Raw genomic sequence first — 23,070 nt, 5'->3', positions numbered from 1 at the left:
ACAATTCAATCACAAATTATCAGACAATCAATTCAGACAATATAAATTAGAATGTATAAAAATATTAGGGTTAAATATATTTTTAGTCCCTCAACTATCAAGCGATTTTGCTTTTCGTCCCTATTTCAAACTTTGTACGATTTAATCCCGCTACTTAAGGAAACCATAATTTTTGGTCCTCTAAAAAAAACGGAGTTAAAAATCGGGTGACGTGGCTAACGTCTAGCCACGTGTCGTTTGCCACGTTGGTATTTTTTTGTTTCCCAGGAGGTCGTCCGCTGTTTCTTCTGGGTCTCCACCGTCGTTCTCTCATCCACAATCGACGAGGATGACACCTCAAACGCTGCAAGGGGCTCCTTCACGCGAAGAAGGAGCTGTCGGAGAAGAAGTGGAGGAGAGATCTAGGACAACAAAGAGTCGCGACACGCCGAAGAAGCTCTGATAGCTTTCGCAACAAGGGAAGACGACGACGACAAAGCTAAACCTTCAACAATGTCGTTTGGAGGCGAAAAGGAGTTAGGGTTTCGAGTGGTTTCGTCTTCGAAGGTCGAAATTGAAGGTTTTGAAAACCCTTGTTGTTGTCTTCGTCGATACGCCATGGAATCAATCCACCACGATTGTGTGGATCGAACGAATCAATCACAGAGAAGAAAAACACCGAAATGATTCGCACTGAAAACAAACCGAACTAGCGCCACCGCTAGTGCCACGGCCTCGAAGCTACCAGAAACTACTTCCTCCCCAACTCCCAACAGTGACACCACCTTGTTCAACTGTGCTAGTCATTTCCCGGAGTTTGAAATGTCAAAAAGTACTTTCTTGTACCAGTAAGTGATTTTCCATAAGCTTTGTTGGTGATTCTTTTTTCAGTTTCAAGATTGTTAGACTTCTGCAACTTGGGCGCCTGATTAACAAAGGGTTTGCCAATGTTCAATGAACCATCAAGGGCTTTCTTTCCATCAAATTGGTTGATGAGGTTCCCTGCATTGGATAGATCTCCAAGTGGTTTTCTTCCCCGGCTCTACCTTTCCTCTGTCCTGGTAGATCTACCTTCTCAAAAACAGATTTTGCTCCTGTGCCAGAAAGAGCAATACACCGTGAAAGAGAGAGAAAAGGTGAGAAAGATTCAGTGAGTGTCAGAAAAAAAAAATACTTGGCATACACCGTTAGCCACCTCAGCTAATTTTTAACGCCGTTTGTTTTGGAGGACCAAAAATTATGATTTATTTAAAGAGAGGGATCAAATCGTACAAAGTTTGAAATAGGGACGAAAAACAAAATCGCTTGATAGTTGAGAGATTAAAAACATATTTAACCCATAATATTATTAGCTTCTTTTATCTAACTTATAGTTCTTCGCTAGAGATTTATTTATCAAAAGATGCTCTAATTATCTATACAAACACAAACATGGTATCACAACACTAAACATATCATTACTATCACAACTAAATAAATATTCATTTTGAATTATTTTAAGTCACATGTATAAATCTTAAAATTCCCGCGTTCCTTAAAATACTAATATAATTAAAAAATAAATAAAAAAATAAACTTACCATATTTGAGATTCTGATAAATTAGAAGTGTTGACCTATCCTTATAAATCTAACAGTGATACTTGACTCTCAAATAGAAAACAAACTCAAAAGATTAGAGAAAAAAAAGGAAAAAGAAAGTTTTAAATAATCTTTCTAGAGATATGATATACCTTTTTTTCATTATTGATAATGTGATTTTATTTTAGTGAACAATTTTATTAAAATGGAATGTTATGCTTATATTTGACATTAATTTTTATTATGTAAAGTATTAATCTAAGATTATAATTTGAAATAAAAAAATAAACCATTATTTTTGTATTAATTTATTCATTAACACTTTCAAGGAAAAAAGTATTTATAAAATAATATTAACTTATATAATCTATAACTCTGTCATATAATTTTTCTTAAAAAAACTATAAATAAATTAATATACGCATGAATTAATTTTAACTTATAAAAGCTTATTTTACTTTTTCTTCTTATTTTCCTATTTTACACGTCTATATATATATATATATATATATATATATATATATATATATATTAATAAGTTTGTTTATATTGCACTTAAATTTTGACTTATATCATAAAATAAATTAAGAAGAAAACATGTTACAAATGAGGGGACCTTTAGTTTGCTTAATTATTATATCTTTTTAATGCAAGTTTATTTACTAAATAAACTAATTCAATTTTTAAATGAAATATCTAAATTAAAATATTCCAAACTAGTTTTATGTTTATTATCATATATAGCGAAGCAAGTTGATCAGTGGTCAGAGTTTGAAATAACTTTTGAACAATAAATAAAAATAAAATTATTTGTATTATTAATATTATTATTATTATTTTAAGTGCTATGTAAACAATTTTAAATTCCCTAACAAGGTTCTTTTTAATAAATTTTCTTAAAAACATTTGCCAATTTTAACACTACAATACCTAACTAAGAAGCTGGGAAACAAAATTTTGTCTCCCCTGTAACTAGAAATGTAAAAATTCCTTCTTGTAGATTTTTCCTTTAACTTATCAAATTCATGTACGTATGATATTTTGTTCGTTTGTTTTTCCTGCAGAAAAAAGTCATGTATGATAAATGCAAACAGCATGTTAACCCAGAAACAATTTGCGTTGGTTTCAACACATACCAAATCCATTTTGCAAAGAAATGCCAAATCCATCGGACACGAATAACATGTAATTTGTGTTCAATTATATTATCCTTCAAAGAGATGGAGTGATACAAGTGATGCGTTATACCGTGCTTTTCTGATTTTCCCATCACAAAGCACATATTATCTTACCAAATTCATCCACATAACGTGATATATATATATAAGTGCTAAAGGAGGTATTCATACTCCGTATCAGTACAAAATTAAGGTACTCATAATCCATAGATCCTAGATTAAGAGCATTTCCCACCCAATTACTTTTGCATTACAATAGTACTATAAAACCATTTCCACACATTTGTTTTCTTGTATTGGTTTTTCTGTGTGAGCCCTTCCGTGTTTAACAAACTTGTTTCAAGTATCACTCTTTCACTCAATTCTTTTGCTTTCTTCCCTATCATTCTTTTTTATTTGGTATGCTAGAAAGTGTGCATAGACATTTTTCCTTGTGCTTTTTCATTCTTGATTTCTTATCTGATGGAGTAGTGGATTGAATAGTGTTGCATGGTCTGAATTGGTGCTTGATAATGCAGTAAACATTTCTCTGGTGTTTGTTGGCATAAGTGTTGAATAGGAGAGTGATTAGGATAGGATTATGTTCATTACATTTGTGTCAAGTTTCTAACATGCTCCCTCATATTACTGCTATGGTAATTGTTAAGGACCAGTGTGGGATGACACCATTAATTGATGCTCAATTAAACCTTTTAGTCCATTGTTCAACTCTTTGCCCAAGTACTACTATTGTTTTTACTATGTTCATTCTTTTACTGAAATTTGTGAAGTTTCCTTCTTCTTGCTAATGACAATGAAAGAATTCTATATTCATTTGAACTTTTAATCGCTTGAAGCTTTGGTTCATTTGATATTGCTAACATAATAATTATTTACATTTCTTCATCTGGATTTTGACATTGATTCTTGTGCCAGGATGAAGACAGGGAGAAGAACACAAACTTTTAGAATCAGTGGGGCTGTGCCTTTTTATCCAAATTTAGTGGTCAATTCTGTAGGTGGCAGAAATTTGGACAAGTATCAGCTTGGTGGGGTTATATTTGGTTGCAAGAACAACACAATGAAAGAATGCCAATCAAAACTACTCTTCGGTTACTCTTTAACTCTTCTGCATTTGATTTCTTTTATTGTAGCATTTGTAAGATTCTGATGCCATTAGTGTGAGTATAACGATGAATGAATCAATGATATTTTATATTCAAAATATGACTGTTAACATATAACACTGAAGCATTTTACTTGAACTATATTTTTCTAAATTCCTCAAATTAGCATGAAGAAAAATGTTATAATACACTTTATTAATTCATTATCCTTTATTGGTTGAAACTTCTTAGTAGTTACCCAAAATGTTACAGCTTCAATAAATTTCAACTAACATAGACACACTATCAGTTAGGAGTGTTGTAACAGTTGCTTGCACTCATCTTAGGATGAAATCATTTGCTTTAACAATGAAACCCCTCATTTTGAAGGTGGGGTTATGTGACCATTAACTCAATAATAGTATGTGTTTGTTTTAACAGGTTTACCAGGAAACCACTTTTCCTATGTGAAGAACATTGATCCTGGCCTTCCTATTTTTCTGTTCAACTATAGTGACAGGAAGCTGCATGGAATTTTTGAGGCATCTAGCAAAGGGAAAATGTACATTGACCCTTACGCATGGATTGATGATAATTCAGAATTGGATAGAACACAATATCCTGCACAGGTATATCACTTGTTACATATCTACCTGCCAAACTCTAACCCTCATTGTTCATGATAATAGTGGTCAAGTATTCATGTCATTGTTCACCCAAACCTGCTATTAATGATTTAAGGTGAAAGTTCGTGTGCGTCTTCAGTGCCAGCCACTATCTGAAGATATATTTGCACCAGTAATTGCAGGCAACTACTACAGTAATAACCATTTCTGGTTTGAATTAGACCATAGACAAGCAAACAAACTTACCTCATTACTAGCTTCTTTAGCATTTGCATCTGGTTGTAATTTGAAGTGGAAAACTGTGTCTCCATCTCTTCCATCAAAAGAAGGTGAAGCATTTGAAATACCTGAGTCAGAGACACAACATTTTACAAGATCAAATAAGAGAACATATTCCACTGAAGTTACTTCCTCTTTAGATGGAGACATCAGATCATTGGATACTCAAGCAGTAGTGGAGGAGGTTAATGAGAATGAGTTGAACCTTGTATATGAGAAGTTAAAGAAAATGACTCTTGGTCATGAAAGTCAAGACCTCTCACTGTCAGACAATGTGAATGACACTCCTGATGAGAATGATGCATGCACAGTGGAAAATGATGAGAATGAGAATGACACTCATGATGAGAATGATGTGTACATTGTGGAAAAGGAATGTCATGAGGTGCCAGAATGTTTAGAGAAGGAAGAAAATTCAAGTACTCCAATTGAGCATAAATACTCCATTGACAAGGTATAAACATGCCTTCAATATACATTTACACTTTCTTAAATGGTATTTTTCTAATCTTAGTTTAAGTTAAATTTTACTCATTTATATTAGTTTTTCAAGGACTAAAGACACTTGATTTTCTTAATCATAACATGCATAAGTCAGTGTTTAATGCTATAAGCTATTAAACTAACCTTGATGAATTTGTAGTTGATACAAGAAATTGAAGAACTCATGACTTTCAAGCAAATGCAAATACAAAACAATTGTCACCTTGAGCAAAAGCTGGTACTCCTTTCTATATTATGATCAATGTCAGTTAAATTTTGTTATCTTCCAGTACTCATCTCTTTCATAATATATTGCTTGCATGTATAAAAATTTAAATGGTTACACATGGGACCAACATATTGAACTTCTTAATTTGTCAAATATATGAATTCATTTTAAGTAATTATCATCTCATAAACTTGAAACCTTTTCCTTTGTCTGAAATTCTAAAATATGCAGAACTGTGCTGTCTTCCTTTTAGTTCTTGTACATAAAATTCACTCTGCTGATTCTGATCATTCATTTTCATTCAGCCACATTTTTCATAAAACTTTGGTTTCAATTCTTAAATGGGGCCCACTTTTTTGACCCCCTATTCGTGCAGTGGATACAGTAGATCCAAACCCCACCAAAATTTTATTCCTGTGAATGTTTGATCCGATGAAGAATCAAAACCAATTACATTATTAAATTGAAATATCTAGACTGCAAGTTAAAACTATGAACATAATCATCATTTGGATTAACAGTTGGTACCTTTAATTTTACCAAATTTTCTGATCTTAAGTCTTTTATGCTTATTTGTTTACAACATTCCATACCAGAGGGAGGCAGAATTGAAAATTCAGCATCTAATGGATGGTTCTAAAATCTTAGAATCAGCATCTAGTCTTATTCAGACACATGTTGAGAAGACAGTTATTCAGTCACATGATGAGCAACATGTAGATCCTGAAGAGACATTATTTGTAAAAGTGTTTTTTGATGCAGAATGGTGGTTATCAACTATTGATTTATATTGGTCTTTCCAGCTTATGATCAAGTCTCTCTATCCTATGAACTCAACCTCAATGACACAGCTAAAGTGTGAGTTTAATATGTCTTTTTTCTTTTGATGAAAAAGAACATGCTTGGTATTATTATATACTATTGAGATCTATATAAGTTTTTTCATTTTATGTTGTTTATGACATAGAATTTTTGTTAACTTTTGTTGTCATATATGGATCATATAATCCAATTTTCTGCAAGTGCACATTGTATCCCTCTCTAAATAAGAAGGGAAGTTTATCAGTAGTTTCTTTAACCAAACAAATATTTTCTGTTTATGGTGTTTATGGCATTGACAACTTTGTAGTTACTAAAGTGCTTGATTTAGATATTGGGAAGTGGATCTCTCCTGGTTCAAGGCTAGACAAGGTAAAATATGATAGTTTATGGGTGTTATGAATATATTTATTTCATATACTTATATTTTACATGTTCTATGTATAAACAGTTGTTTTTTTCAATATTTTTTCTTTTAAATTTAATACCTAATAAATTAAACATTCATACCATCTACATATTTACTAAGTTGTTCAATACATAATTAAAATGAAGTCTCTTCATACACCACCATATGAAAAACATATCATTATATATTATGATACAAAATGTAAAAAATATATTAAAAAATATTGAGAGATAAACAAGAAAAATCCAAAAACATTTGAGAAATTTAAATTAAAATAAGTACAAATAATAAAAAAATTTAGTAACGTATATAAAAATATTTAATTCATTAGGTATTCCATTTAAAAAATATCTAAAATTTGAATGTTAATTAAGCTTATTTGATATAACAAAAGCACTAGATAAACATAAGAATTTTCACTTTTATCATTATGAAGTAGTTATAGGGATATTAAAAGTATCACTACCATTCATGACCACCCATCCAATACAATCAATCTTAAGTTAAATAAATTGATTGTTTAGGACAAACTAAACCCAACCAATCAAATTCGTTGTTTGTGGAATTTGGTATGGGATTTAGGTGCTCACTCCCATAAAGACAATTATTATATATAATATTTTTTTTATTTTAATTCATTATTTATATATTTTTCATAAAAAGATTGTAAAATTATATATATTAAACATTATTTTATTTATTTATTTCTTATGGTAGTCTTTTTGTCTAAAATTCCTTTAAGAGAATCATAGTAAGAACTTGGGTTCTAAAACTAATTATTTGCAAATATCAGACTTCCATATCATATTTAATAATCTATCTAACTTTTACTTAAATTGTAAACTCACTATAAGGTCTTTATAGTTCTATAATAGCTCTTTTTTCCATACAAACAATTTTTTTACAGTATCACACTCTAACCACAGATGTGATTAGGAACTATATTTTGAACGTGTAAAGATTTTCTTATTCTTTAGTTTTTACAATTTAAGATTTGATTTTTCTTTTAATCATACGAATTGTTTAATCAAAATACAATAAAACATATTTAAAAGTTATATCAAAATAAAGTAGTAAAAAGACTATTTTTTTAATTGTAAAAAATTATTTGGGTATCAATATACTAAATCTAACATAATTCAATATTAATGAGATTATTTTACTTAAAAAATAACACAAGTCTAATTCAATCAAAATTATCAACTATTTTAATAAGATTAAGTAAAGAAACCAACTGAATTTCTTGTTAATTGAACTTATTTGTTAATTTATGTATTTGTCATTTTAGAAGATGTAGTCTTTTCTTTCACAATTGTTTATTATAGATATTGTTTTTAAAGCATATGTTAAATTTAGTTTTTTTTTTTTATATTCTCAGATATCTGCTATTGCTTTTGTGGGAATCAACCGTCTAATTCTTTTTAATACTACTCTTGAAAATGACGTTAAGTATCTCAAGTAAGATTTAATTACACAAATTTAGCTTGTTTTTATTTTTTATATTATATATCATTTCTGGATTTAGATATAAAAAAATAATTACTTTGATATTGATTAGAAATGGTATATAATTGTATTTCATGATTTTTTTAAACAATAAAAAATAATTTTAATAATTTAAAATAATATTTGAATTTAAATGTAAAAATATTTTTGAAATAATAATATCAAATAAAATAAAAATTTAATAATTGTTTTTTTTTTTGTATTTGAGTAGAAAGTAATATACTAGGGGACGTGTTTAATGATTAATGTTTTATTTTTTTAATCCATTTTTCCCATATTTATAAGTTAGGAATAAAATGCTTTCATGAGTTAGAAAAATATCAAATATTTTCCTTATTAAAAACAGTCTATTTTATTTATTTAATATTTTATGAAAACAACAACTAATTGTTTTTGGATAAGTAAGACGTTAAAATATACAAAGACAGGAATTGAAAAATTATATAATTTAGCGAGAATTTTCAACAAATATTTTGAAGCTGTAAAAGTTTAAGGATGTCATTCTTTCTAAAACAACAACTAATTCTTTATATTTTAGTTAAAAATTTGTTAGATGTTTAAGGTGTATTTAAGAATTGTTTTTAGAGAATTGTTTATAGTAGAAGAAGAAATGCTACAATCCATTAACATTTTTACTTAAACTTAACTTAATATAGCATAAAACTAACTTGTATAATATATGCATTAGGTTTGAACTTCATCCTATTAATGACAGCAAAATAAAGATGATTTGATGTATTCATCCAAAGATAATATATATGGTGAGTAACTATAAATAAGAACGTCTGTTTTTAGTTTACCTATAATTACTTATTTAACTAATCTTTGTTATTTTTAAATCATTATAACCTAATATTGAACTAAGTGATTCATGTTATGTCATGAAATAATTGTAAAAAAGAAGAAAGAAAGAAGTATAAACGCAAAAATTACATTATGCCAGCAGATTTTAAAATTTTGAATAAATATTATCAAACTAAAATTTGATAAGTTTTACGTACAACAAGTTCCTTTTAATTTAAAATAGATTTTTATAATTCCTTACTATTTTTAATTCAATCATATTTATTTATCGTTCTCATTATTAGTATTTGTCGTTCATTTATATTATTCACTATATATATATATATAATAGGCAGATAATATGGTTATTGAATTAGAGTGTGTATAAATATTATTTCTAAACCTAATATAAAATAAAATTGAGTAATTTAAGGACTAAATATATTTTAAAATCAAATATTATAATTATTATAATATTTATAACTTAAATATATAATCTATTGATTCCTTAATAAAATGATGTAGCGATTTTAGTCCGCAAAATATTTGAATTATAAATACTATTTTTAAACTTTGATAGTAAAACAAATTTTAAATAACTACAACAATTTATTCCTTTCAACGTTAAGTGGTGTGTTATTGAGATGTCGTAACAAAATGTTTACCATTTCAAAATCTAATAAAATAATCTATCCCAAATTTTATTTTCACATTAAAATAAGTGTAATTACTATTAAATTAATTGCGTAATGCTCGGTTTTTTTTATAACATTACCCTCTAAACAAAAACTAGTTCGCGCGCAATACACGTTATTATTTTTTAAAAATCAAATATATTTATTATATAAAGTTAAGTTCATTAAAAAGTATAACTTATTTTTTATTTTATAAAATTAAATAATAATATTTTATTATTTTTAATATAGGTATGTATTTAAATTATTCATGTTTATATTTTTTAATAAAATGTACTTTTTTCATACAATAATAAAATTAATTCAAATAAATAAAAAATTTAAGAATTATTAAAATTTTATTTACTTTATATTTAGAAATAATATTTTGTAATTGAATTTTTTTCGTAAATATTTTATTATAAACAATTTTTTAAAAAATATAATTAAGATTATAAATTTTTTAATGAAAAATAGTTTCTTATTAAATAATAATTATTAAAAATTAGTTGTTTTGTTTGGAACATAAATTAGTTGAATTATGTTCCTAAATAATAATTTAATATAAAGGAAATTATTATTAATATCAAAATAATTTATCAACTAAGTTATTAATAACAAATATTAGTTGATAATATTATTAACGAAATTATTATTTAACTATTATTAATATGAAATTCGATAACTTATTGATAACATTTTAAATTATTATTAATAAAAAACAACTAATTTATAAAATTATTATAAATATCAAATAATATATATATCAAATTTGTTTGGAACATAAATTAGTTGGTTTTAGTTTATAAACTTATAATCCATATATTAGTTTATATTTATTTTGATTTCCCTGTTTCACATAAGCTTCCTCTCAAGAATTTCGTCCATACATTTCTTGCTTTCTTCATCATTTCTTTATTCCATAAAAAGCTCCCAATTGTAAGATTGGAATATCATTATGGAATTTTTGGAAGCAAATTAGTGGTATAGTAACTGTGTAATTAAGTAAAAAAAGTCAACTATGGTATAAATTGTTATAGACATAACATCGACTCGTATCAATTGTTTTATTATAAAATAGAGGTTAATAATTCATTATTTATTTTTTATTTATCAAAACATAGCATTTAAATATAATATTTTTTATAACATTCTAATTTCTAGAATGTCCCGAATTATTAAAAATCGGTAAAATTTAAAATTTATCACGGTGTGAAAATGTATTTAAAGGAAATCTTATCCAATTACATTATTTTAAGTAATAAAATGATGAAGGAAAGTCTCCAATTATAGTGTCTTAAGTTGTAAAATAAAATAGCTTTGAATGAATCTCAAGGTTATTTATTCCCTAGTCAATCATGCCTATAGAACATCTGTAATATTATTTGTTCACATATAACGTATTATACGATCATCGTCGATAATTTCATTCACAAACATACAAACACAAACATGTATGGGGTAAGTTACTGATAAAACAATCATAACAACAACATACATATTGATTATATCAACCATAATCAAACACAACAAGATACATACCTTCTAATTATACCAACTATAATCAAACACACACCAGAATACATACATTTTGATTATATCAACCATAATCAAACACCTCATACATAATAATAATAATAACAATAAGATTCTTAATCCTCTAACATAAATAATTCAATCATACCGAATTACTCAATCCTTTATCCTCGATCCCCGATCCTTGAACTTCGATCATCAATCGTTGATCTCTAACTCTTGATGTCATCACTAACATCTCACACATAGACCCTTAGTCTATCTACTCATTAGCACCCATGCTAAATACTTACTATAACCATTATAGTAACATCACTATCAACATAACATAACTTGGAGCATCTCAAGTATCATGATCATCATCATAGATACACCACCATCATGATTATCCCAATCATGAACAACACCATTAGGGGTGGGCAAACTGCACTATTTGCATTGCACTATAAATCCATTACAATTAACTATAAAATAGTTTAAAAAAACTGAACTGAACTAAAAAATAGTTCAAAAAAACTGAACTAAACTATTTTTTAATTTAGTTAACTACAATACAGTTCAGTAAACTGTTTTGTGAAAACAGTTCAGAATTAAAGCTAACTATTCAAGAACCTTAGCTCCTATGCTTATCAGGAACAAAAATTTGAGAGGACAAGCCTGGTCTATCATCAGCAGACCTAACTAATGACATGATTCGCCTGTTATACAATTCAAGCAGAATTTTAGGCTTATAGAAACATAAATAATGAGCCAGTAAAATTCTTTGAAATCTGTAGTAAATAAGAACTATAAATATATATTTTTCCTTACACACCTTGAGAAATAGTACAGCAGGCAAAGTTGCTCAGTGATGTAATCTTGTTGAACATTCTAGGATGACTATAATCTGGTAAGAGAAACAAAAGAATAAGAAAAAAAAAGCAGGTGAACTTTCAGGCAGAACTATTAATTTATGTGAATAGGAAAAAGAAAAAAAAATACTAGAAACACTGGTGAGTTTTGTTGCCTCAGTCAACAAATATAGTAAAGCCATCATAAATCAATTGGATGATTCATCCTGTTCAACTTCACATAAGTTTTTTACATGAAAAAAAGCGTGTTCCATATTAAGAATATCTCTCACATAACTTGTGCAAGTATCTTTTCTCATTTGTAAAATTGAATCAGTCATATCAGTGTGGCAATGAAAGGAGGATTTGGTGCTACTTGATTCTCGGATGAATCACCATGGTTGAAATTGTTCAAGTACTGAATATTATCCTACTCGACCAACCACGAGATTTCAAATGTGTTTTTAAAAATAAAAGTTACTGGATCCAGTCAAACATGAATTGACATGACAGGTAAAATTCCACCTTAACATAGCAAATACCATTATACCTATCATATTGGCCTCCTCTGTATTTGGAAAAGTAAAATAAATATTAAAAACCTCTTCTTTGCTTTATCATTTAAACTATGATCTTCTATCTGCAATCTGCAGATTCTAGAATCTGATCCATATAAAAATAAAAACACACTCTTGAAATCAAATCACATGCTCCGGAAACCAAAAGGAAAAACAACAAAATTATCACAATATCTTATAACAATATGGCCATGAAAATGTAGCATATCGACACTAATAGCAAATCTCTATTGAAGATGGAGTAAAGAATTAAAAACTTCATAAAACCATTGTTAGGGAAAACAACTTGTGATCCATAAATTAACAAACTCTACAAATATTAATTTTCTCTATACACAACCGTGGATGGAGAACAAGACACAATAGTCATTAAGTTCAAGCTCAAGAATAACATCTTCAATAGCCTTACATTAAGGTCGAGGACTTACATCAATGCTTCTTTCTTGATTTTCAATCATCCAAATTAATAGCAGCACTTGAAGGTCCCACTTCATCTTGAGATGTTATCTCTACAAAAATAAAATAAAATATTTAATCATTTTTTAACACGTAAAATATAAATTAAAAAATATATAAATTTGTCATATAATCTCACCTTGCTCAAATTTATCAAGTTCTTTAGGATCATCGTCAAAAAGTATAGAGAAAGGTGTTCCTTTTAACCAATCTTGTGTGCAAACAAGCACTTCCACTATTTTAGGCGTTAGGCAACTACGATAAGGACTAACTACTCTTCCTCCTGTACTGAATGCACACTCTGATGCTACGATAGAGATAGGAATGGCTAACACCTCTTGAGCCATGTTCGCAAGGATAGGAAATCTAGTCGAGTTGACTTTCCACCAATGTAAAATATCAAGCTCAACTGACTTCATATAAGGTTCAGGATCCTCTCTCAAATATTTATCAAGCTCTGATATATAATCAAATCTACGTCCTGTAGCTCTTAGGTAGAAACTCATGCCATGAGGATCATCATCATCATCATCTAGTTGAGATTCTTGTTGGCTACTTTGAGAACCCTCCTCAATACCTTGATATTGTTCATAAAGTGTTTTTAAAGATGACTTGATTTCAATTCATTGGCCATACTAGATTCAAAGAGGTAGTCAATGAAGTAATTAACAAAATCCAACTTACTCCTAGGGTCAAGCACAACAGCAATCAATAATAAGATATTAATTCCATTAGGATTTCGCCAATATTTTTCATACTTGCCCTTCATCCTCATTGCCATCAATTTTATGCTCAAATCACTACTCTCAGAATATTGTTGAATCCTTTTACCAATTCCAAACACCTCCTTCATATACATATGACTGGTGACATAAGAAGAACCAGAAATGCGTAGGGTAGAGTCATAAAACATCTTTAAAAAGGGTAGAATAGACCTCGCATATTCCCAATCCTCTTCTAATGGCACACCACCATTACTTTTGGCCATTTCAACACTAAATTTCTTATCTTGCATATCTAGCAAGACAAAGGCATCTTTGTACTTCAAGCTTGCCTCTAACATGAAGTAAGTTGAATTCCACCTTGTTTCAACATCAAGACAAACAATACCTTTGTAAGAAATTCCCTCTTGTTCAACAGATGCCTTGAATCTAGCAAATCTAGCGGGAGAAGATTTCACATATTTAACTGCACTTCGAATTTTTGAAATTGAATCTTTGATTTCTTTTAAGCCCTCCTTCACAATTAAACTTAATATATGAGCACAACAACGCATATGAACATATTCTCTCTTTAAGACGAGACAATTCCATGATAACATTCTTCTTTTGAGGTACTGGACCCCAACATCATTTGCTGTAGCATTATCCACAGTGATGCTAAGGACTCGCTTCAACATGTTTACCAATGAGCTCCCCTGAATGTCCCGTTGTTTGAGAAAAATTCAAAATTTTCTTTTGAAGTTTCCAATCATTATCAATAAAGTGAGCTGTTAAACTCATGTAATTTAGGTTTTGGATTGAAGTCCATGTGTCTGTAGTTAAACAAACCCTCTCACACTGCTTTGATAGAAACATTTTCAACTTTGCTTTTTCCTCTTCATAGAGTTCCCACATTTCATGCCTCAATGTAGTGCGGGATAGGACTTCAAATCGTGGTTGCAAGGACCATACAAAGTCACGGAAGTCCTCATTTTCCACAAATCAAAAAGGAAGCTCGGACTTCACAAACATCTTCACCAACTTCATTCGAGATGCATTTTGGTCAAATTTAGAAATAGTTGGTGAAGGGCTAACACTAACTTCTGTAGTTGATGATAAAAGCTTTTGCCTTTTGAATGCTTCTTTATTAGGATTTTCTTTGCCTCTCCTCAAATGATTCCTCATCCTGCTTGTTCCAGCCAAATATTTAATCAAATCACCACAATAATTGCATTTAGCCTTCTTCTCAGAATAAGGGTTTTGTTTAGTAAAATGTCTCCACACATCTGATTGACCTTTACTATTCTCAATTGACGATGAATCGATATAAGAAGGTAAATGATCCATTCTAGAAGTATTTGGTGTGAGGGTTTCTACCGTTTCTGACATTCACGTCACTACATTAATTAAGAGTTCAATCAAACAAAAGGCAAATTTATCTAAATGATGATGATGATATAGGGTCTGAAAAAAAATTCAGAAATCACATCACTACATTGATGAAAGTGTTGTGATAAACTCTGAAAACAAATTCAGAATTTATAAATATTAAAATATATTACTACTTGATAGGTAGCCATCTATATGAAGTGTAATGAGAATGAAGTGTAATTCTTCGAAGAAAACATGTATCCTACAGAAAGTGAGAAAAAAGTATATGTTAATCGAACTCTATATTTAAATAAAAAGAATGAGCTAATTTAATTATGGTAGGCCTCTTCTCTGGCTGACTCTCAGCAAACAGTAGAGCAATTAAAACAACTCTTTTAAGCTCTTCCTCCACATAATTACCCTCCAGCTTTGGATCTGCTAGTTCACTAAACTTCTTTTCACAAGCCAATGCCAGTGCCCAATAATTTATCGATCTCTTTATTGTAGGACTAAGATTTTAGCGAGAACTTTGAACTTAGTAGTGTTGTTAACATTGATAATACAATTGGGATAAAATGCAAATACAGTACCATAATATTGTGGCACTACTTTTCAACAAAAATTGGCCACACAAAGTACACCAATTTTAATTACTGAGATGAAATATACCACTAAGGAAACTTTGATTGGCAAACAATTTTATCTCAGTTTTATCCAAATAACTATTTTGGGAAATCGTTTCATACTTTCTACAGCGAAATGTAACAAGAGGCATGTGAGGCTTCGTTTTGGTTTAACTTTCCTAACTACACAATAATCTTCATACACAATAAACAGGACAACTACTGGCAAAGCATGGTGTAATGTTTAACGATGATGGAAGAACCCCATATGGTAATTTAAAACCCTTATTGGAATAATAAAGTACCTTGGCCACTAATGATGGAAGAACCCCAAATGCTCTCTCAACTTACAAGCAATCGTTACAAGATGTCTAACAAAATGTTTGAACAACTAAGAATACATTTCAAAAATGTTTGAACAACAGGAAAGACATTCGTACCTTAGGGTTCCAGATTTGCTTCTCTTTTCCAGTTAAAGGAGAAGTATTTTCAGAATCTTCGACAATGGAGGTAGAACCTTCGACAGTTCTGTGACGGCAGAGTGCGGCAAAGCCTTCAATAGCGATGAGTGTTCGATAGCGGCGAGCCTTCGACGACGGCGAACCTTCGACAATGGTAACCTCAACGGCAGCGAACCTTCAACAACGGTAACCTCAGCGACAGCCTTCAACAGCGACAACCTTCAACAGCAGCACTGAGTGAGTGGGATGAACGGGATGTAAGGCAAAAAGAAAATGAAGCCGTGATTGGGAAAACAGATATAAACTTAAACTGCAGTTAACTGCACTGAATGTAAAATAGTTCAGTATTTTTAAACTATATTATTAATTAGTTTAATTAGTTTTTAGTTAACTATATTATTAGTTTTTTAAGTTAAAAAAAGTATGGATTAACTATAGTTTAATTATTTTAAGTTAACTCTGCCCAGTCCTAAACACCATGAGCATCACTATACCACAATACCATAGTGCAAAGAGTCAATCTCAATCTTGTACCCTACCTCACCAACTATAACTGCTCCTACAGTTCACTTGTAGCCTCCCCTACAGATCATTTCCTTCCAATGCACACAAGGCAAAAATAAGCACATATCCACATATAGAACCAGGATTTATGAGGTACAATAAGTAGATTTATCCTCTACTCTCATGCTCATCAATCACATACTCAAGTACATCCCAACACTCACTCATGTTCCACTCTCAATCACAAGTCAAACTAACTCTAAACATAACAACTAACCTCAATCTATGATTATCATCATGCTCCACAGCTCATCAGGCTTGGTTCATGTCCATTCTTCATGAAATTCACCATTTTTCATCAAAATGCACTGTGATAATCGATTATCACTTAAGATAATTGATTCGTTGCTACCCAAACCACCCATAAGTAAAATCAAAGCAACATACCCAAAGAACCACACCTACACTGGTAGAGAACTCTACCCATAAGTCACACAACATCTACAATCACAACCATTGAGATTTAACTCTCCTTACAACATTATCATAAAGTGATCAATGCATTCAAAATAATACCAAAATAAACACCAAATCACCAATATAACATTTATATCACAATAGTTAAGTCCTTATTACAATTGCATCACACCAAACAACATCAAATCATAATAAGACTATAACAACCAAAGCAATAACCACACCTACATTCCCTTAAACGAAATCATGTTCAACCCATTAACTCTACACCATCTGTCAATTTAAGGTAACTCGTTCCTATCCAACCATCATTATAAATGTATGTCAACCTCCATACTTCCCCGTATCATTCATGTTTATATAAACAAGATGATTCTAGTGGTCCTCCACCACAACTTTGGACATGCCTTCCCTGTTCCCAATTGTTCATCCCAACACTAAACTAACACGAGTTGGAACCCTCGGGCGAGACCTCCATCCTTTTCTACCCCCTCGCAAGGGCAAAGAGAAGCACTCAAATCCTAGTGCCTTCCATTGCCCCTCTAGGACGAAGAGACTCATCTCTTCAACCGCCACTTAAAGACAAAGAGATCTACCTTTCTATCCTCCCGCAAGAGGAAATGTGACTACCTTTCTATCGAAAGAGGAAAGGTCACTACATTTCTACCCCCTCACAAAAGGAAAGAGCAGCAATCAAATCCATGTTCCTTCCACCGCCCATCATGGATGAAGAGACACATCTCTTCCACCACTCTCATGGACGAAGAGACTCATCTCTTCCACCGCCTTTTAAAGACGAAGAGATCCACCTTCCTATCCCCTCGAAAGAGGAAAAGTCACTACCTTTCTACTCCTTCACAAGAGGAAAGGTGATTACCTTTCTACCCCTTCGAAAGAGGAAAGGTACAACCCCTGATTAACTAAGTATAGCTAGAAAACCATAGTTAAAACATACTGTCGCGACCAGGATCGCGACGGGACGACGAGTCGAAAAATAAACGGGTTTAAGAAAAGATTTTGGGAGTCGCCACCATAATTTATGATGGAAAAACTATGGAAAACCATAAAATAAGACATGATCTACGAAAACTAAATTTTAGGTTCGGGAATCGACTGTAAGGAAGGTGTTAGCACCGTAGTACACGTGCCCAAAGGCATTACCTTTAATTAAATGTATAAAGTTGCGTGGTTTTCCAAATGTTTAATTTTCCCTAAAAAAATATAAAGAAACTAACAAAAAACCAAAAAATATTTTTTTGTTTTATGAACCCGACAAGGATTGACTTGCTCCTACGTATATCCATTTATGATGGACATTCAGGGATCACGTAATTCTATATCTAGTAAAAGGTTTGAGTTGGTTTAAAACTGATTATGAAGTTTGAGATTTTTGAAAAGCGAACCGACAAGGATTTGGTTTAACAAGATTAACATTTTTTTTTGTTTTAAAGATCTTGTAATTTTTTATTTCAAGAATGATGAGAAAAATGAAAGAAATCGGCCATGGGCCGACGAGTACTTATACTAAAAAATTTATGATTTTAAAAAAAATGTTATTTGTGTGTAGTAGAAAATAATTCTTTTAGAAAGAAAACCTTCAAAGTGTAATAAAAAGAGAAAAAAAAAGAAGGGTACATAGGTGACATACCCTTTTCAGCTTTTAGTACTCCCTTGGTTCTTCCTTGGTAGTCTCTTTTGGCAGAGTCTCTCTAACATGAGAACTTATTTTTCTCTCATCGTATTTGTTCTCTCTTATTTCAGAGTATCTCTCTCTTTTTCTTTTTTTTTTCTGTCACGACAGGGTGTGTATTTATATACACACATTATAATATTATGGTAATTTTGCCCTTAATTGTGAATTAATTGACAACGAACAAAATAGGGAAAGAAAATGTCTTGGTTCTAAGAAAAAGAAATCAAATAATATTCAAGACATTGATTATAATTATTGTCAGAAAATTTGTCCATTTTTAAAATCATATTTTCCTCTTTAAAAGCAACTGACGCATCAAATTATATTAATATACCATTTTAATTATTGTTTATAATTATTGGCATAATATTGATTCAAATTATTACCATATCAAACTAATATTTCAAAAATATTTTCTAGTGATGTGTCCTGCATTAAGGAAATTTATTTTATTATTTTCTTTTTTTTCTTTACCCACCGTTAATTATTATTCTCTCATTTTTGTTGGTTTTTTATCTTTACTTTTAATTTTTATTTTATTAACTAACTCGGACGAAATCGGGTGTTGACAGATACCCACCAGCACACCACATGGTTGGTTCAACACCATGTGCTATTCAGACTATTCGCTATAGTGTTTGTAAAGACTTGCTCTTAACGAATAATTGTTTAGTATGGAAAGCTTTTATATTTGAAACGAAAATGCAACTACAAGTTTTATAAGAGAAGCATTGTGAGAGAAGTAAACACTAAATGCACAAATATATTTATACTAATTCACTCCAACTAAGCTAAGTCTAGTCTCCTCTAACCTTAGAGGGTTCCACTATAATCTTCAAGAAGATTACAACTGAGTATTTTCACCACTCCTAGTATCCCTAGACATTCCTGATATCCCCTTATACACTGCCTAGTTGAGTTTCACCCGCTCTTGATTTTGTAGTATTCTTCATCATTCATGGTATCCATAGTTAGCGAATAACTCATGTTACCCTATATTAGTTGAATGTCACATACTCCTGATTTCTATAAACAATCTTAGTATCCTCGAAAAGCTCTCTAGTTGTCTTTAACTCACTTAAATTAAACAACAATTATCTGAGTCGTTAAAAGATATTAGATAATAGTTTTGAATTAGAATTATGTAGCTTGACATGTATATATGCTATATTATTATAATCTTATCTTTTTTTATAATCTTATTTTTTGAATAACTATACTAATATACAATATATTTTAGATTACGTATTTTTGAGTATTAATTATGAAATATCCTATTTTAATAGTATTATATTATTAAAATGAAAAGTTATTTGTATGATCTATTAATTTTGTATAATCTATTGAGTATTCAAAATTAAGAATTTATTACTACTCAATAGACTTTAAAAATATTGTAAGGGTTCAATTAAATTTTTTTAAGAAATTGAAATTTGATTAACTCAAATTTGATTAAGGAAAAAAATACAATTTCTGAAAATGATTTTAAGACAAAGGATTATATTTAATCCTATTTTTTATTTCGATCTTTCAAATAATATAAAAATAAATTAATATTTGTAAACTATTTTTTTATTCTAATTTTTTTAAATATTTTTTTATTCTATAATTTTTATTTGATTTAAAAAAGAATTACCATAATGAGCTAATTAAATGTACAAGTAAATGCTACTTCCATAAAATTAATGATGCATTGTCCAAAGTAACCTTCAAATAATTATCAGCTACCATTGAAGCAAATGTGCCCATGTGAGAAATGGAGGTGTCGGAGGGTATCAAGAGCATGGCCCGACCATTCACAACTCGGAGTTGGATCACTAATTATACCTTAACATGATTAAAAATATGTTTGTTCAATTTAATAATGTTATTCTATAAAATAAGGCAGCACATTTAATTTAGAAACTATCAATTATGCTCACTGGTAATGATATAAGAATAAATAAAATATTTTTTTTTTAAATGACATGTTAAAATAGTATGGAGTTACTTTAAAATTGTTTGTATTTATAACTATTAAGTATAACAGTTTTGTTGAAAGGAAATATGTACTCGTAAAAACAATCTATATTATAAACTCATGTACTTCACTAAGATTGACATCAAGACGTAAAAGTAAATATAACTAAGTTATTATTTGTCACCTTTTCTAAAATCAAGCAAAATTCAAAATTAATTATATATAATATACTTTATCACTTATAACAATATATTTACCAAACTACTCAAGTATAATGTAAAAAGGACATATAATATATGATTGACACTATCTATTTTGTATAGATACTATTCTTATTGTACATAACATTTTAAGAATAAACCCTCTCTAAAATTAATCTAGTCAAAATATCAAAAAATTTTAATGGGGTATTTAAAATGAGTTCCATATTATGTGAAATTATAGATTTATTAATAAAAATTAGATTTATACCATTAGTATCATATTAATAAGTGGATAATTTTAGAGGTGTCAAATGAGTTATCTGGTCTTACCTATCATATGGATTATTCAGTTATTAAGTCAAATTAATTTGACTCATTTATTAATGAGTTTAATAAATTTGAGTATCTACTATGGCTTGGTGGGTTAATTGTTCACTTAATTCAAAAAAATTATATTTTTTTAATAGGTAACCAAGATTCAAAAATTTCAAATCAATTTAAAAAATTTATTTTTTTCTTATTTTAGATAATAAATAAATAATTCATCAAAAAAATCATAATTCTAAAAAAATATAAATAATCTAAAAAGTCAATCCAACGTATTCATCTTAAATCTTAAACTTCAATATAATCCAAATACATCCAAAATCATTTTAAACTCCAAATATAATCCAAAATATAATAAAAAAATACAAATGACGATGTAACATCAAATCAATGTTGTCATTTATCCATCTATAATAATTAGAGTCTTGAATGAATAAATCTACAACATTTTCATCTCTTGAATTATCTTCCTTATCCTCTTTTACAATAAAAAAGAATGTTAACGGATAATATTGAAAAATTAAGTAATAAATAATTAAATTAATTTCAAGTACTAACAATAATTTTACATGTTAGTTCAAAACCATGCAACTAATTCTTTTTTTTATGTCGGGGTTAGTGAGTCAAATTCTTAGTAGATTGAGTTCATTTATGACTCGTATTGAAATTTGTAATTTTTTTAACTTAAATTTAGCTCAAAACTACTGTGGATCGAGTTAGTTAACCCATTTTCACGGCTCTACATAGTTTTTAAGATTATCATTCACTTATTTATCAAGTGACTTAATAACATGTTTCAATAGTGATTTAATTTTAAAAAGATTCATTCCAAATAAACATAATTGTTAAACAAAACTTAAGTTTATGTAACTCGATATAATTCCTAAATATACGTATCGACGTAATATCATGTAAACTATCAAGATCATAAAATTTTAGTTAATACTCTATTAATATGTAAACTATCAATATCATAAAATTGATTTAATCATGATAATTACATCAAGGAATGTCAACGGATAAAAGTCGATAACTATTAGTTACCCGCTTTATCTAAATTATTTTTTGCTTTTATATTTCAGTTATATGTACAAAAAAAATAGCTACTATCTACCAATAATTTTATATATAATTTTAATTGTAAAAAAAAATTTAAAATTAAATCTTTAAAATATAAATTTAGATATAAAATAATAATTTTTAAATACAATTGAAATAAAATTATTGATCAATAAAATATTAATACAAAAAAATTTGGTTTTTCTAAAATTTAAATTTAAATAACTTACACCAAAATGTAAATTTCAAAAAATTAATGTTTTATAAAATAGGGTTAAATATGTTTTTAGTCCCTGAAGTTTCACTGATTTTTGGTTTTAGTCCCTGCATGAAACATTGATGGCATTTAATCCTTATTGTTTTGAAACTGTTATAAATAGTCCCTAATTTTAAACGGCGTTAATTTTTGTTTCACGTGGCTAACGACCAATCCACGTTTCATGCCAGCTATGATTTATTATGTGCCATATTTTGTTTTCTTTTTATTCCAAATTTGCACAGAAGCCCTTAATTTCTTCTATGTTTGCACTTTGATTATTTTCTTTTCTTTTCTCTGTTTCTACTTTGTGCCTTCACCTGGAACCTTCCATTAGCCAGAACTGAATTGGTGGACACTGAAGGTAAACTTCTTGGAAGTTATGGCATATACGGTTTGAGGGCA

General features: G+C 29.3%; 1 protein-coding gene across 1 annotated transcript; it reads left to right on the top strand.

The window, feature by feature from the left end:
- Nucleotides 1–3,653: 3,653 nt before the first annotated feature.
- LOC148190894 (uncharacterized) lies at nucleotides 3,654–6,357 on the top strand. Its single transcript, XM_088101503.1, has 5 exons — nucleotides 3,654–3,828; nucleotides 4,264–4,451; nucleotides 4,564–5,181; nucleotides 5,371–5,448; nucleotides 6,036–6,357. Exons 1-5 carry the CDS (start codon nucleotides 3,654–3,656, stop codon nucleotides 6,324–6,326), a joined length of 1,350 nt encoding a protein of 449 aa, XP_087957629.1. The 3' UTR covers nucleotides 6,327–6,357.
- Nucleotides 6,358–23,070: the final 16,713 nt, after the last annotated feature.

Source organism: Vigna umbellata, chromosome 11 (assembly GCF_029865625.1).
Source record: "Vigna umbellata cultivar VRB3 chromosome 11, Vumbellata_1.0, whole genome shotgun sequence".
Taxonomy (NCBI): domain Eukaryota; kingdom Viridiplantae; phylum Streptophyta; class Magnoliopsida; order Fabales; family Fabaceae; genus Vigna; species Vigna umbellata.
Note: the sequence above shows the minus strand (reverse complement) of the source record. Positions and strands in the feature narration are given on the sequence as shown.